The 17,676-nt window shown below is 42.9% G+C and overlaps 2 protein-coding genes across 2 annotated transcripts; both read left to right on the plus strand.

Annotated features, from left to right (window-relative positions):
- Window positions 1-232: 232 nt before the first annotated feature.
- Window positions 233-13,453, plus strand: LOC308110232 (sodium-dependent neutral amino acid transporter B(0)AT2-like). The gene is made up of 12 exons (XM_080464413.1): window positions 233-311; window positions 4,224-4,434; window positions 4,996-5,153; window positions 5,400-5,520; window positions 5,607-5,782; window positions 7,327-7,437; window positions 7,521-7,762; window positions 7,888-8,071; window positions 8,145-8,346; window positions 9,190-9,349; window positions 9,433-9,595; window positions 10,625-13,453. The coding sequence occupies exons 2-12, from the start codon at window positions 4,224-4,226 to the stop codon at window positions 10,862-10,864; spliced, it is 1,968 nt and encodes a 655-aa protein (XP_080320539.1). The 5' UTR covers window positions 233-311; the 3' UTR covers window positions 10,865-13,453.
- Window positions 13,454-14,593: 1,140 nt separating this feature from the next.
- Window positions 14,594-17,287, plus strand: LOC308110294 (uncharacterized protein). Its single transcript, XM_080464503.1, has 4 exons — window positions 14,594-14,635; window positions 14,805-15,034; window positions 15,158-15,307; window positions 16,387-17,287. Exons 2-4 carry the CDS (start codon window positions 14,836-14,838, stop codon window positions 16,620-16,622), a joined length of 585 nt encoding a protein of 194 aa, XP_080320629.1. The 5' UTR covers window positions 14,594-14,635; window positions 14,805-14,835; the 3' UTR covers window positions 16,623-17,287.
- The last annotated feature ends 389 nt before the right edge of the window (window positions 17,288-17,676 follow it).

Genomic DNA, 17,676 nt, shown 5'->3' on the forward strand with positions numbered 1-17,676 from the left:
CCTGAGCTCAATGTGTTTGTGTTAATGTGAATATTGCAGGGTGACTATTCTCTTGAATAAAGTTGAAATATATTTCAGGGCCTGTGACAAACTGAGGTGTCGTTTCTGCAGCAGTTTGATGGGGTAGGTGTGTGTGATGGTGTCACCTTTCACCACGGGCCAGCAGGCTGGGGCAGCTCCTCTCCTCTGCCCCAGAGAGAGAGAGTCCTGGGCGGAGTCCCAGTAGCCGGCGGACCCGCTCAACACTTGACTTTGCTTTAAGGACATTTGGGAAACTTTTTTCAAGAAACCCTAGTCGTTGACAACACAAGGTATTTACCATTTTTTGATAATGACGTGCCAAATTGACCGAAAGCGTGGATTAGACGGTATAATTCAGTCTGTGAGCGGCGGGGAAGTTTGTGTTTACTTTCCGAGGAGGCGACGTGGCAGAGAGCGCGTCTGCGCGCCTCTGTGCGCGTGTTTGTTGTTTGTGGGACCAGAAAAGTGTGAGTTTGTCTCAGTTGTGGGTTTATGATCAAAATGTGTCTGTGAAACGAACTGGACAGATATATCACTCCACTCAGCAGTCACAGTGTGAGGAATGATTGCATCAGCGCTGATTTATTTATTTATGTTCCACAAACTGAGGCGACAAAAGTGGGGGAAAGTGATTCATGTCGCTGTTAAAATAAGTAAATGCTGCAAGTTAGACACCCATTTCGGGCAGTATTCCCCCAGCAGTCAGTGAGGTGGACCAGGACTCCGATAAAACCTGGCATCACTCCATCACACATGTCGGAAGCAGAATGTTGAGCTGGATTTAATGTGAGAACCATCAGGACTCAATGCAGAAGCGCGTCACTTTGGCAGAGTCCTTTGTACTAATAAACTCATTTTACAACCTACAACCTTTTACTATTAAACTTACTTCTATATGTAGTTTTAAATAAATATAGTGAACTTTCTGTTTCAGTTCAGACTTTTATTAAAACTCAATAGATATATGACTGTATTATTACAAGTAAGACTATGCATTAAATATGCTGAACCGACCAGTCCTTGTAATAATGTTTAACTTCTTCATGTAACACGTTTTAATTGAACTCATCTGTTCAGGTGAACCTTTTCTCCAAATAATGATAAAGAACTTACCTGCCCTTTAAACATGTTTTACTAAATATACTAAAATACACTCAAAGTTTCAGTTAGATGAATTAACGATACAACAAAAAAATATCCATCTGTTAAGACAAACAGGTGGTGTGACAGTCATCACAAACCCTCCAAAGATATCTAATTCTGCAGAAAGTAGTCTAGTGAAAAGTTGGAAAACTAGACAAAACAATTATATGTAACCACTGATAAAACTCTAAGGACTATAACAATTACAAGAACTCAAGGGCTCAAAAACTATTCAAATGTTGTCCAAACCCAATTTTCACATTGTACATATTTGGCCTTTCTTTTTAAACATATATGCACAAACCCAGTTTAAGTATTGATGTAATTGCTTGTTCAAACATTTTTAAGTATATGAGACATTATTTACATGAATGCAGGTTCCTCACCTTTCTATGGTCTTTAAATTTTATAACTAAGTGTGACAGCAGGGTCCGCCCCAATCTTTTTGCTCTTCTGACCGAAGACTAGAGAGAGACAGGAGCACTGGCTTGCATGTCTACTGAACAGTGGCCTTACTTGTATATAATTTTTTGTGCTGTCAAAAATAACTAATTAATTAAGTTGAAACGTTTAAATCGTAAAAAAAAAAAAAGGTTTTTAACGTAATTAACGCAGTTTTGTTTACTTTCTTTTTTCGTTGTTGTTATTTTGACTCCCTTACTGGAGCAGAGTCTCTGGGCGCGGCATTGTAACTACAGAGCAACGCAATACCTAGTGAAATAATATTAAGGCAAAAAGTTTCACTTTAAAAAGTTGATTGGGAAAGTGAACGTCATTAGCTTTACTTTGAAAAGCCGAAGTTAACGACCACAGAAGTAATTGTGCAGCAAAACAGCAGGTTGCCATGTTGGCTGACTAGTAGCCACCAAACTACTAAAGCTGGAGGAAAGACTTGCAGGTAAAATATTTATTTCTCCTCTTTCTCTCTTTAACTGACTCTCCTGTATACTGTGTGTGTGTGTGTGTGTGTGTGTGTGTGTGTGTGTGTGTGTGTATATTACAGTATATTATTGCCACTTTGTTCATGTAATAAGTTCACAACTTTGTTTTCGAGAAATATTCAAATTTTCAAAGTGATGGACCTGCACTCTAACAAAACCCAGACTTATGTTAAATGTTTATTAATTAATCAATTTATGTTTTTATTGTTTTGCTGATCTTGGAGAGAAACAGCATTTATGTAAAGCTAAAAGGACGTTATAAAGATAGTCTTTGAATTTAAATATAGTCTCTGTGTGTTGAGTCGACATTAATTCTGTGGTTTTCCCTCAATAATTATCCATTACAAGCTGCAGTCTTCAGTAGAAATACAAAGCGACTTATTGCAATTAATTACAGAAAATTGTGCCTTTATTTAGTAATTTTTTAAAGTGATTGACAGCACTTTTCTATAATTATATATCCTTTTTTTTTTGACAATTTGACCTTTGCAACTATTTGATTTTTTTTTTTTTTTTCATGTTTTTGCACTATAGCCCTTTCAAAATTTGTAGTCCAATAAATTGTTCTTTTCTATGGTACCTGGCAATAACGTGTTTCTGATTCTCATTTGCACGACACCTTTGTCTGTATCTTGAGACCCAAATCCACTCAAAACTTAGTAAAATTGCTACTTTTTTTTTTTTACTATCTTGCACCTTGAACAACCCCAAAGTATCTCTTACGCTTCAGCATTTGATCTTTTTTATCTTCCTGAACAGTTTAGGTGTCTTTTGGCAAATTGTTAATTACAAGATACTGGAGTTGAATTGTGTGGTTTTTTCTCTTCTTCACAAGGATTTTCCAATTACAATTATTAAATTAACTATGAATTCTGTCTTTATTTTTGGCATCATTATAGGCAATGTATGGTAATAAACATGTTCTGACATTCAATGTTAAGATAGTCCAGGAAGCTTTCCCTCTGGGACCTAGTCTCTTTTATTTTTCTTATTTGTTTATTATTTCATTTATGATCCAAAATGTCTCCACCATTAATAAACAGCAGGGGCTCTATCCTTTAAACACTAATATTCTCATTTAACTCAATGGTTCTCTGCGCTGTGACGTGTGTGTAGAGTGGTCAGAGTTCCGCTCCGTCCCTGAACGCAGCACGGTGGTATGCGCGCGGTCCGCGTTGCATCACAAACGGAAGAGGCGGCTCGAGCTCACACCCACGAGCGTGAAGCCCCCAGACGTCGCTCGAGCACATGCTTTCTTCAACATCTCCGACTGTTTTCTTTTTTCTGTCACTACTTCGATGGCAGAATCACTGTAACCAGCATGGTGCATCGAATTTAAAGCAGCAGAATTGGCCGGTTTGTGCCGTTCAAGCCAAAGTGACCAAAGAAATTTACACGTGTTGTTTTTTTTGGGGAGTTTTTTTTACCAGCTGAGAAAAATACATCCTACGGTCCGTGTCGGACCTCTGAAGAGCTCATCGACCTCTTGATTAAAGACGTCTTTGGACCTCCAGGTGGGTTTGAGGTTTCTGTGAGTCACCTGAGGACGCAGCGCGCGTTTTGACGCGTTGCGATCCCACGTGGCTTTTGTTTTGGATGATGGTTCTACTCCGCTACAACGACGTGCGAAAAAAATATGTAGATGTGCGTATTAGACCCACCTCTAATCGGGGATTATTTCGAACCTGCACCGTGTAAATCCCCACCTGGTGGGACAGGTGGTGCAGGTCTGTATTAGTCTCAGATTGAAAGTGGTTCTAAAGTGGCGAGTCTTTATTTTGAGACGAGATCTCTGTTCCCTCAGGTTTGGCTCAGTTAGGAGCATGAAGGAGTTTGTATAAGGAGTAGTTTAGAGGAAAGCCCAGTTTGTGGAGGACAAACTGATAAATGCTATTCCGCTTATCAGGGAAACGGCTGTCGTTTCCTGTGAAGAGGAAGTGTTCCACCTCACGTGAACGATTTGGTGTGACTGTGCATCATTAAGAAAATCTACTGTTCCAAAGCACACAATGTAATTCAAACCAAGCGGCATGTCAACATAGTTTGGACTTCACAGATAATCTGCCACAGTTTTACTTCATACAGGTTTTCACACTTGCTGTTGTCTCTTGGTCTCAGATGGAGAAACAGCCTTTGCCAACGGACGACTACCCGACAGCACCCGCGGGGTCAGAGGTCGACGCCCTTGCTGGTGAGGAGGGCGCCGCCGAGCCTGACGCTCGTGTGGGATGGAACAGCAAAATTGAGTATTTCCTAGCCCAGGTGGGGTTCAGCGTTGGACTCGGGAACGTCTGGAGGTTTCCTTATCTGTGCCACCAGAATGGAGGAGGTGAGTCTGCTGCAGGGCAGCGATCCCGACGGTTCAGGTGGACCAAACACGGTTGGCGTGGCCGCAGGGCGTCGGGTGATCGGCGGCGTTGGAAAACATCGTCATCACAGAACTGGCTCGTAATAAAAAGGACTGTTGTGTGCAAACGTGCACGTGAATTTACGAAAGTACTCGGTAGAGTAGCTGCCTACAAAGCGCCTGAGTCACTGTGTGTTTATTTTGAGGTAAAACTCCAATGTTCTTCATCCTGGAGGTCACGCGGGACGCTCGTCTTCAGAATACTGAGCTGTTTTGTTCAAAGTGGCATAAATGTAACATCAAGTGTTCCACAGAAACGTCTTGACTGTTGAGCTCTCTCACCACAGTGTGTGTGTGTGTGTGTGTGTGTGTGTGTGTGTGTGTGTGTGTGTGTGTGTGTGTGTGTGTGTGTGTGTGTGTGTGTGTGTGTGTGTGTGTGTGTGTGTGTGTGTGTGTGTGTGTGTGTGTGTGTGTGTGTGTGTGTGTGTGTGTGTGTGTGTGTGTGTGTGTGTGTGTGTGTGTGTGTGTGTGCGGTCTTCTCAGGATCTTTCCTGCTGCTTTATGTGCTGCTGATGCTGCTGGTTGGAATCCCCCTGTTCTTCCTGGAGTTGGCGGCCGGTCAGGCCATCAGGCAGGGCAGCATCGGCGTGTGGAAATACATTTCTCCCCGGCTGGCCGGCATCGGCTACTCTAGCTGTGTGGTACGACAAGTCACTTACTGATCGACCCACAGCCTCGTATTGCACTCACTCCACATGTGTGTGTGTGTGTGTCGTAGGTTTCACTCAGTAACATGAAGCCACGTGTAAGAATAAAGCAAGGTTTTGTTAATCTGATGATGTTTGGACCAACAGAAGTGATGACGCTGAGTTGGAGCCGTGACTGTCTCCACTTGTTTTTAACTTAACACACTGACATTGTTGAACATGATTTTCACCCGTTCTCAGGTTTGTTTCTTTGTCGCGCTCTACTACAACGTGATCCTTGCCTGGAGTCTCTTCTACCTGGGGAACTCGTTCCAGTCCCCTTTACCTTGGGAGCAGTGTCCAGTTCAGGCAAATGTGTCGGGTAAGCATGCGGCGAATAAACTGTGAAGGTTTTATCTTTGTGTCACGTTCCAGACGAGTAACGGGCTGTTTCTGTTTCGGCTGCAGTGAAAGAATGTGAGAAGAGCTCACCCACGTCTTATTTCTGGTACCGGAAAGCTCTGGATGTCACAGACTCCATTGACCACACAGGCTCCTTCAACCCTTACATCGTGTGCTGCCTGCTGGGGGCCTGGACCATCGTGTGTCTGGGAATGTTCAAGGGCATCAAGAGCTCCGTCAAGGTAGCGGCCCTCGCCTTCAACAATCCACTCTACACATTAACAAAGGGAGAACACAGGCGACCAAGTTGGATTGTTATTACGGTGACTGTCAAAATAAAAGTACCAAGTCCAGGAGAATCTGGACTGGGAGTCTTGACACCACGGAGGAAACATAATTATTGTCCATCTACTGAGCATGTGCAGAACAACTATTTACAATGATTATCCACTCACTGGACTTGACCTGAAATTCAAAGTCTTTTTTTTTTTTTCTGGTACAAATCTTGAATGGGAACTCTCCAGTCTCATCAACATTGTGGTGGCCGTGTCGCGGGAACAAAGTTTACCCCCCCATGAGAAAATTCGATCGATGAGAAGGTCTGTTGTTTTGACGTGGCTTCAGCTTCACTATATGATCGCACTACAGATGAGAACTCGATCATCCAAACACGGCTGTAAAGTGTGTTTCTATGCATTCGTGCTCTGATCTCAACCCGTTTTAACAGTAAGTCAGTGTTTATTGCACATGTGGAAATGTTCATCACAAGAGTTTGCAAACATTTGTTCCCTTTAAATGATAAATGCCCGGGTGTGTAAACTCGTACTGTTGAGAAGAAAGAGTTTGGTGACACAATCACAGTTGGGTCTAAATCCCTGTCATGTGTTCGCTAAATGTCAGTGTTACTGTTCGGGAGGAATCTGGGGGATTTGTGGCTTAAGGTGATTAAAAACCACATTACGTCTTTAGAGTTCAGTGTAAGTGGCTGTATTCATTTTACGCTCCGTTGGTTCTTTCCCTCGTTCCCTCATTCCGGTGTTTGTTGAATCTCGAGCAGCAGGAAACTTTGAAGAAAACCGTTTTCATGAAGTTACACTGTCTCGCTTTCTATTTCCGTCCTCAGACTAGAAGTTCAACCAACCGGAATAAACGCCTCATAAGTGAAAGACACGTTTTGTGAATTCTCAAGTCACATTGCTTAGTTAAAGTTTTTTTGAACTCGTCATCAGGTCCTTCCATACATATATATCCTTTATATCCTTGTGATAGAAGTGTTCAGTCTTGATTTGGCCCTCTGCTCATTTAGACGCCGACAACGTTTTTATCCTTGCGGCCCTGTTCTGATGGCTTCATGCTACAAGTGCAGATTAGCGATGTTTCTTGCAGTTATTGTCATTATTCACCTGAAATCATGATTCCAGGAGTCGTGAGTTCAGGCTTAAAAAAGAAACGCAGCAAAGATATTTAATCTTTTAGTCTGTAAATCCTCCCTGTAACCTGTAAGCCCTCACTCTGTCATCTCGGCAACTTGCGTTTATTTGCGTGTCTTAATGAAGGGCACTGTCAATGCTGGTCAAGAGTATTTTATATTCCTTCTAAACATAATAATCTTGCTTTGAAGCTTCAGTCCTCTCTGTGGAGGAAGCATTGAGCAGAGACCGCACTAATAAGGGTTAAAGGTTTTGCGGGGAAAAAATTGTTTGAACCGTCCAGATGTTGAACTAGAACATTTAGTGCTCACGGATGATGATGATGATGATGATGATGATTGTGTGTCTTTTCCCAGGTGATGTATTTCTCCTCCGTCTTCCCTTACGCCGTGCTGATCTGCTTCCTCATCCGCGGGCTCATGCTGGACGGGGCCCTAGAGGGCATCACGCACATGTTCTACCCCAAGGTACGAGCAGGCACGGATTGTTGTGTGAGCGTTGGGAACGATGTGGCCGTTTTCCCCCGACTCAGCAGTCGTTTGTGTCGCAGTTGGAGATCTGGGCAGACGTGCAGGTGTGGCGTCAGGCGGCCACGCAGGTTTTCTTTGCGCTGGGCCTCGGCTTCGGCTCCATCATCGCCTACTCCTCCTACAACCCCAAGAACAACAACTGCCACCGCGATGCCTTCACTGTCGCCACAATAAACTTCTTCACGTCGGTGCTGGCCACTCTGGTGGTCTTCTCTGTGCTCGGCTTCAGGGCCAAAATCCTGGTGATGGACTGTGTTGTCAGGTACGTGACCCAAACAGCCTGACAGCCCTTTGACTGTTGATTTGAACTGTAATCCTGTATTTGAAACTTTTCAGCTCAGATCCTGGTCAAAGTAGACATTTCTGTGTATTATTGTTTGTTTTTAGGAACACAAAGAAGCTGACGGAGCAGATTGATGGCGGGTTTGTGGACAAAGACGTGATGCCAGTCTTTAACTACTCTGATCCGGGTTCCGTGGCTCTTCAGGACTACAGATCCTGGTTTAAGCAGTATGGATCTTCGGTGCCTTGTAATCTAACAGACTGTGACTTGGAAAAAGAGATGCAGGAGGTACTTTATCAGATTCTTGCTTTGTTAGTTGGTTTTTAGTCTTCTACACTTACAAATCGGCGCTCCTGTTCAGGGTGTGGAGGGCACCGGCCTGGCCTTCATTGCCTTCACGGAGGCCATGTCGCTCCTGCCCGGCAGCCCCTTCTGGTCGGCGCTCTTCTTCCTCATGCTGCTCAATCTGGGACTCAGCACCATGTTTGGCACTATGGAGGGAATCCTCGCTCCGCTCACTGACCGCTTCAAACTGCTGGCCAACAACAAGACTAAACTCACCAGTAAGCAACGCCTTTACTTTTAATAATAAAATCTCAAATAATGTCAATTTAACATATTGATTTCTCTACGTAAACTTTAACAAATAAATCAAAACAACATCCAACTGTTTGTATTTTAACATCCCGGTTGTGTCACAAATATATTTAACATGAAAACCCTGAAGTACAACTACGCAGTGTTCTTTCTTAATAATGCTCAAATTAAAACCAGCTCCACGTTCTTCTATTCTTTTCACACCTGGACACATTGTGTGATGGGGGTCCATGGAGGGCAAATAGGTCTAAACCAAATGAACTCCATTCCACAAATATTGCATCAAGCGTAATCTGCATTGCATTTTGAAAAGTGGAGCCACACTTGTCAGCGCTTTCCATCAGCCATGCTGCTTTGTTCACTGCTGCAGCTCCTGACATCATGCAATGCTGTGTTCAAGTCCGGCTCGGAAAATCGCCTACTCTTCCACTCCCTCACAGTCACAAGGATGTGTTTAGGTACTCGTAAAATGGTACCTTTTCGATTTTACGTTACTTGGTACCCATCCCTGCTTGGAGCTGATGTGAAGAAAGATTTCGTACCAACTTGATTAAAGATAAAAGTTTCTGTCCGACTAAAGAGATTTATACTTGCTACAATTATCATAATTGCTGTGAACATACAAGAGAAAACAAACAAAACTTGTCAGTCAGAACTCGTCCGTGTTCACATGATTCTTCATCAGCAGCAAACATTTATTAATCCCCAAAGGAAAGTTAGAATCAAAATGAGAAAACATTCAGATTATGTATCACAGCTCCAACCCAGCAGTCCACCTTAAGTTTTCCGAACTCGTCTGTCTGTTGCAGTCTTCAGCTGCCTCGTCGGCTTCGTGATCGGCCTGCTCTTCACGCAGCGCTGCGGGAACTACTTTGTGTCAATGTTCGACGATTACTCCGCCACGCTGCCCCTCATCATCGTGGTGGTCTTTGAGACCTTCAGTGTTTCGTGGCTGTACGGAGCCGACAGGTGAGGTTCGGCTCATCACCGTCTCTCAACGCTCGCCACCTGAGCCGATTGTAAATATCTATCGCTTTTCTTCTCCCTCCTAGATTCCTGGATGACATCGAGGCGATGCTGGGCTGGCGTCCCTCTGTCATTTACAAGTACCTGTGGAAATACATCTGCCTTCTTGCTATGCTGGGGCTGCTGGCAGCCACCACCATCCGCATGTTCATCGCACGACCAACTTACATGGCGTGGAACCAAGAAAAGGTGGGAAGCGTTTCAGGGTCTGCGCACACGGCAAGGATTTCATTTGAAGACGCTTTTTCAAAACGATCCCGACTCCATCGACCTGCGAGAACGACACCTTCTGGAAACGCTCGCTTTTCCTGTTTCCTGTAGGAAACGCTGCTACCGCGCATGTGCACCGCCACCGTATTAAATAGTTCTTCTGCACATGCTCAGTAGATGGAGAATAAGAACAATAAGACAGTCACTGTAATAACAATCTAACTTGGTCCATTAGAATGTCCGTGTTCTCCTGTTGTTAATGTTTATAGCAGTTTGTTCTCTGCTGCATGTGTGTGTGTGTGTGTGTTTTTTCATCACAGATTCACACAGCGCCAACTCGTGGCCCAATATGCTAATTACATCGTTATCGTAACATTTGCGTGTAAACGTGATCGTTTTTCTGAAATGAAAACACAAAAACGATGCGATTTTATTTGAAACGTTGCCATGTGAACGGAGCCTTGCTGTGGTGGAAAACAATTACTCATATTCTTCTGACCTCAAACAATTTAGTTTTAAGATAGAACATTGATTTTTTATTTTTTTTTTGCACGCAGTGGGATATGCGGGCATTTTCAAACAGGAGAACTGTGATGTTCAGCACGTTTGATCTCACTGGTAGCTGGATGAATAGCACAATCATTTTTAAATAATGACAACTCCATCATTTTCCCTTTTGAAAATGTTTGTTTTTCAAAAGCTCCTCCGGGGATTCATGCCGATAAAAGCTTGGAGCGTCTGCAGCGGGTTCAACCTGGATTAGATGGAATTATTTTAGCAGTTCTAACTTCCTGTATTAAGTAGTGGGACCTGGAGGGGACAGATTATGAACTGCTCAAAAAATTACAGTAGATATCTTCTTTTGTGAGTCTTAGACTTTTGATAGTGAAGCAGCTTGTCTCCACACTTGGTTTCCTACATAAAGCAAAGAATCCGTTAAAGAAGTAATTGAATGCTGCTGCTGTTATTTATATTCTTCAGTGATCAATGGGATTTCTTTCTTTGCAGGCTTCTAAAGAGTCTCTGGAGTATCCAGACTGGGCTCTGGCTGTCATGGCTTTATTGATCTTATTTGCCATTCTGCCGGTGCCGGTGGGTCTGATCCACGCTCTTCTGCGGGAGAGGAACTCGGGAACATCCCGAGACACGGAGATTGGTCAGTACAGCATCGTGAGCACTGACGAGTGTCCGATGACCGACATGTCAAAAGTGGACCACGTGAACGGGAGCGCACCTCGTCTTTCCTAAACACCGGAGGCGTTGACTCAAATTCTGGCCCAAAACATTCGTTGGGTCTTTGTTTGTTTCTTTTTGTTTTTTTGTTTTTTTAATGGACAATTCAGAGTTTCCGAGCACATGGAGAAGTAAAGTGTCCATTTTTTAAATATGTAAACCTTTTGTTTAGGACGAGTGTGTGAGATTTGATGGAGTCGTATCAGTGAGGGCAACATGTAGGAGAACTCTGGGTCCTTTGTTGAGTTTGTTCAAGAGATGTTGCTCCTTCTGTACATATGAAGGACTCCGTCTGAGGTGAGAGAAACTGAACTCTGAATCCTTCTGCTGTTAGACTCCCAAACCCTCCGCACTGGCCCTTTAAATCACAGCCATGCATATCAAGAAGTTGGTGGATTTCTAACACACCACATGTTAATTAGTGGGTCAAAGGTAAGTGACGGAACAAATCATTTATTTCTCTGCGCTTTGTGACAAGGTCAGATTTTATTAGAGTAATCGAACAATTGAGCAGAGAAAAAAAACAAAAAAACGGTTGTTTGTTAACGATACGAGCCACAGCCTTACTGCCAACACTTTCAATGAAGTCACCCATTGATGTGTTTATGGGATGCTGAATGTTTTAACATTGTTTCCACAGTTTTTAAGCACATTTAATGGCATCAAACCATCCAAACACCGGTAACATTAATGTTCCAGCTCAGTAGCATCTCAGGTCTGTTAGTTATAACACATCCCAGCTGCTTCCTGCCCGTTGCCAGTTGGACTTCGTTACATATTCTGGAGTCGATCCGTGGCTGTGTGAAGCCAGGCTTCCCCATCGCGGGGAAACAGACAGACATTTTAAAGACACTGAGCCACAGATGGTTTTCATTATTTCCATTCGTACATGTGTTTCAGCTGGTTAATTGAGCTGTATGTTGTTGACAAATGTACATTTTTCTGAAAGTTTTCTTAACATTTCAATGATCTGAGGTGATAAAATGACTGAATCAGTCGGCGGGCTAGGAAATAGTAAACAACTTAAAAGTATCACAAACATAACTTTTAGCAACACCATGGAAGTTAATTTCAATACTTTTGACCAAAATAGGTCAAAACACTAACTAATAGTGATATTTATTCACTACTGCAGCCGGGGATTTGTTGAAGTGACGCGTCTCACAGAACCACACTTTGAACTTCAACAGAATCCGAACAGTTTAAATCTTTTATTATTCTGATTACTGAAGAGGTTTACAGTGAATTTGTCAAATATTCTGTTCTTATGAGTTCATTTCATTCTGATTATCTCTGACAGATGAGACTGCTACAGCAGGGAGACGCTAATTCAGGTGGAAAGTTTTATTGTGGGGATTTGATGATTGAGTGCCGCTGAAATGCGGGAGGCAAGCTCACTGGGGCGCAGCACTGGGGGTGTCGGGTGTGTCCTTCCCCATTCGCGGTTGGAGTAGTGGAGGATGGGATCTCGCAGTGGCCTAGTGGGTGCCCAGCTGGCTCCTGGGGGGCGGACGGCACCCCGAAAGTGTGTGTATATATGTGTGTCCATAGAGATCGGGGGGGAGTTACTGGGGGGGGGGAATTGGGAGGGAACGTGGGTGGTTGGAGATACGGGGCTCCTGGGGCGGGGAGTTGGCTGTCCTCCTGCCGGGTCTGGATTCTTCCTGGTCTGCCCCCCCCCCCCCCCCCCCAGCAACAGGAGGAGACTCCAGGTCTCTTCCTGTTGCAAGAGTAAAAACTGCTCTGACACCTGAAGGCTTTCAATCACATCACATTGTTTGAACAGGACAAGGAAGAAAGGAAAAATAAATACACATGTGGTATTCTACATGTTTCTCGGAAAACTGCATCAAGGAGTTGACGGGTCTCCATAGAGACTCTGGTTTGAGTGACATCAGTATTGTAAATATGTACATATCACATGTGAAAATCCATTAAGTCCCAGTGTATCACCTATTGTGGGCTTTTTGTGTGTTTCTACTTGTAAATCTGAAAATGTAATTTTTTTTTTGTTAGTTTGTTGTATCAAGTAAAAACAAACCATCCATCCACCCATCTCTCCTGTGCCGCTTTATCCAGCGAGTCACTGGAGCCGATCGCAGCCGAGTCCGGGTGAAGGCAGGGTTCATCCTGGACACGTTACAGGGCAAGGAACACACACGCGTTTTGTTTTTTTCACCGTGGAAGAAAACTGGATAGACAACATATAACCTTGCTACAGAAATGCTGGAAGCCAATCATTGTGGCTCGAGAGCGCTCGGCACACCAATCAGAAAGAGAGGAAACGGGTTTGGTGGGAGAAACTCCAGACCTCATGAAGTCTTCATGTTGCTTATGTGCATTTCTTTGGCTCGACGGCTTCGCTCATGAGTTTGTATCTTTCACAGTTAAGGCACATTGGACTGTTTCATAGTGCTTTTTTCTTTTTTGTCTATAATTAAAGAGGTTTCTGGGTGCCTTCGGCTTCGACGTCTTCGATATTTCAAAGTGTCTGAGGTTTCGCTGCATGCTTGAATGTCAGAATGTTTTTGTTTAATTTGTAGGGATTTTTGCCCTGTTAAACTTTCTATTCTTTGAATAAAACTTCTTTTAGCATTCACCTGCTTTAATGTGAAGTTGATGATCAACTTTGAATATGTTTGTTCATTTGGAAGATTTTGAATTTTACAAAAATATATATTTTTTTAACTAAGGGAGGTAGGAGGGGGGTGGGGTCACACCATGGGCAGGTCAAGAGCTCATCGCAGCTCAGGGTTTATTTACGGTCACTAATTACTCTCACATCCATGTTTTGTGGACCGAAGGAGAAAACCGATGCATTCACGAGGAGAACATGCAAACTCCACACAGAAAGGTCTGGTGAGGTTCTCTGAGGTCAGTCACAGCACCAGGCGGGGCGCCCTGTGCAGCCTGCATGAGACAACGAAACATTTACCTGCTATTTCTGTAAGATGTTTCAAATCTAGTTCATGTTTTCTACATTAATAACTCAAGTTGCTTCCAATCACGACTGTGACTCTGGTCACGCATAAAGGGTTTGATCAGAGGCTGATTCAGTTTGTAATGAGCGAAATGAAATGCGTCTGGAGCTCCGCCTCCATGTGATGATCGGAGCAGGGTACTCTGTACAGGTCAGCAGTTCATCTCGGATACAGTTTCACCCTCAAGACGGTTAAAAGTAATGAATGTTGCTGGAGAAAAGTCACTGCAGTGGTCCAACAGACACAGTCACACCACTGGACAGTTAAACTTGCCGTGTATGTGTGTTTTTGAACTATGGGAGGAAATCAATGCAAGTGGACCTTCTTTTCCCTGCACCACTGTGCACTTTGCTGCCATAAACACTATAATTATGGAATATTTCCTTCTGGACGAAGGCTTCACATTTTAGAGGAACAAACTTTACAGTACCAAGAACTGACATGTGGTTTTCATATCAACTCGACACATAAAAAAGAAAAAAAGATTAAATCAGCTCTGAAGCTCTTCATGTACCAGCTTCAATATAATGTTGCTTTCTCTTTGTCGTCTTCAATCCAATCTACAAGTTTCCAAGGATTAAAATAAACCCTCACACACAGGAGAAGGTTTGAGGGACATTACATGCTTTAATCTTACTTAACGTGTCACCTGCAAACCGTTTCCGACATGTTTGTGCTTGTGCGGACTCACAGGCGTCCCCGAGGGGATCTTGTGTGTCTGGAGAGTTGAGTTGTCTTGGATGCAGCTTCGCCTCAGTCAGCCAGAGAGGCAGAGAACACGAGACCGACGCAGACAGACCTTCAGGTAACACACCTAAGCTGTTTAGAAGGTCAGATGTTCACACACATCTGGGAAACTGTGACTGTCTGGTATTGAAAGCTGCTTTTATTTATTTAAAACATTTTTTTGATTAACTAAGCTGGTGTTCCCAGGTGTTTAGGTTTATTTTGTTTTGGGTATTTTTTTTAATCAGGTTACTCATTGTGTGCCAGCGGATGAGCTAGATGGCGGGCCTCGCAGCTTTGTGCCTGCTGCTGGTGTTTCCACTGAGCAGCTCCCAGAGCACCCTGCAGGCTGGGCAGCAGGTCAGCGCCCACCAGGCCGCAGCAGCACCTCCTCTTCCTCCTCCTCCTCCTCCTCATCCACAGATACGGGACCTCCTCAGGAAAGAAGAAACCAGCCACTTAAACGCAAAGCAGACATGTAAGTCACACAACTCTAGAAGTAAGAAAATGTTTCACATGGACTTTGTCAACTGAGGAAATTGATAACTTGGTCGGTTTTGTCGTGGCCTGGATCCGCCGTCGTGTGTTTGTGTCTCTTCAGATGTTCACGCAGACAAAGATAACACTAAAGTGGGCGTGTTCATCGCAGCAGCCATGGGGACCTTTGCTCTGATGGCTGCAGTTTACTGCATCTACAATAACTTCTACATCAAACAGCAATACCTGCACACCCAGCTCACCGACGACCCCGGTAACAGTCAATACTCAATTTAATTTACTTTCACTGTGTGACACTGAAGATCTGAAACGACACTGGATTAACATTTTATTACAATACCTGAATCGTGTTCACGTCATCTGTAGTTTCTTTTTTTTGTTAAAGAAAAAAAAAATATTTATCAATTTTCCACTTTAACATATTGACTCATTTAAAGAAAAAAAAATGTAGGTCCTAATTTTCAGAAGACATTTTTACTATGTCCGATGTCCTCTTCTCTTACCAACCCATCTTTACATCTGAGTTCAACCTCAAGGCGATAATGAGGAAACACACAAACTTCTGACCATTTTCTTTACTTTTCCCCTTTATTCCCTTATTTGAATCAAAACCCTGAATTTGGACATCTGCCCTCATTGGGACTTTATCTTTAACCAGCTGTGTGTGTTCCAACTTTAATGTGATAACTAGGCACATCTACAACCTTGATATGTTAAGATGAGACGGGACAGGACGAGATAAGAGAGAATTATATAATAAAATACATAAATTATAAAGTGCTATTATGTAACAAGAGTAATTATTCATAATTATCTATTGATGCAATAACATTTCAAGCACTTTGTCGATGTATGTGACGACTACAACAGTGAAAATGAATAAATAAATGAATAAAAATACACTAACAAAAGACACAATCAAGAAGAGCTCCTCCCAAAGAGAGACAGAAATAATCTGGCTGCTGGAACACAATTGTTGTCATCATCAGCAAACACAGAGAGTCTCTTAGTCATCTGTGTTTGATGTTTCTCTTTGTTTTTCGGATCCCATTTGTTGTGTTATGCCAGTTATTTAAAGTTATGATGGTATAACTTGTGTTAATGTTGTGCAGCACGATCCCGTTGTGCTGCAGCACCTCCTGTGTGCTGCCATGTGGAGGCACTATTACATGTTGTTACATGATGGAGTGCAATACTTTATGTACCAGCTGATGTGTGCACTCACTCCATGTCCACTCATTAATACTCACTGCTGTGCCTTCCTGTGAGCCGACATCTTTTTAGGAAGCCTCGTCTTATGCACACGCTAACTTTCCATCCTTCCCTCTGCAGATTTAAGCACAGAAAGCACCGACCCTCCCCCCGTGTTTTTCCATGCCTCTGTTGGCCCTGGCGCGATGGATGTGCTAAGAGCCAGTTATGGCTCCCTCTCGGATACTCCATCCATTATTTCAGTCCCACCCAGCCTGTCTCCTCCTCCCTCCGCCATGCCCTTCCCTCCCCTCTTCCTCTCCTCTCACTCTCTGAGAACGATATCAGCCAAGGATCTGGAGAAGAGCTACATCTGATGGCGAATGTGAGGAAAGGAGAAGCAGGTCTTGTGTGAATGTGCAAGTGGTTTCAGCATCTTGACAAGTGTGACTTTTTCCTTTAAAGTAGTTATAGAAGAAGGTTTGCAGCCACGTTGGATGACAGACTGTTGGTAACATGAGCTCCACAAACGTTAATCACAATCACATGTAACCACTAGTGTTTTCAATATTAGTGTTTGACTAGAACTTTTCATCACGTCACCTAAAGCCAAACCAGAAGAAAATAAATCATTTAACAATAAAACATGTTATCTTGCTTGTTTCTGAGGTTCTGGTCGTTTATCACAGGGTCATGGATGAATGAAAATGGATCTCTGCAAAGATCATGAGTGACAACAGGTGAAACAAACTAATCATTGTACAAAACACTCTTTTGACCTTGTCTCACTCCCTGCATCTCTCAGAGTTAATACAGGTCGAGCCATTTGTTTTTTTCAGCTCACATTTTGACTTGTGGCAGGAGAACGAGAACAAATACATTAAGGAAGGCTCTCGTGTTCTCCTCCAAATGTCCTTGTAAGGTGGAACTAAGATCTTTCATTGTGATACAAACATTTTTAGTTCTGTAATTATTAAACAGCAAATTTCTTGTTTAATAAGCTTTTTTTCTACTTGAATAAAATCTATGTACCACTTAGAGCACTTTGAGTCATCAATACAATCACTAATTTAGAAGGTTTCTAAACTTTATATTTGAAGAATATTTCACACAACAGTTGCAACAGTGTTTTTGCTGAGTTATTTATCAAATTATATCAGAAATACATCTTTACCTTTTCCCAACATCTGCCCATTTTTATTCAACTTCTTAGGTTAAGTATATTTGATTGCACAGATGAAGCACTGAGGTGCTCGTTGTAATATTGTACAGTGTTGGTGTGAGGCACAGTAGATGATCAACACACAACAAAGCAGAACGACAAACCCTCTTTAATTCATTCCTTTTTTTGTTTTTTTTCGTGCCATTAATTTTGCATGAGAGTTTACTGAGCACGAAGTCCTTCTTAAAGAGATCTCCGGTCATATAAGT

The sequence above is a fragment of the Lipophrys pholis genome (assembly GCF_963383615.2).
Source record: "Lipophrys pholis genome assembly, chromosome: 1".
Lineage (NCBI taxonomy): Eukaryota > Metazoa > Chordata > Actinopteri > Blenniiformes > Blenniidae > Lipophrys > Lipophrys pholis.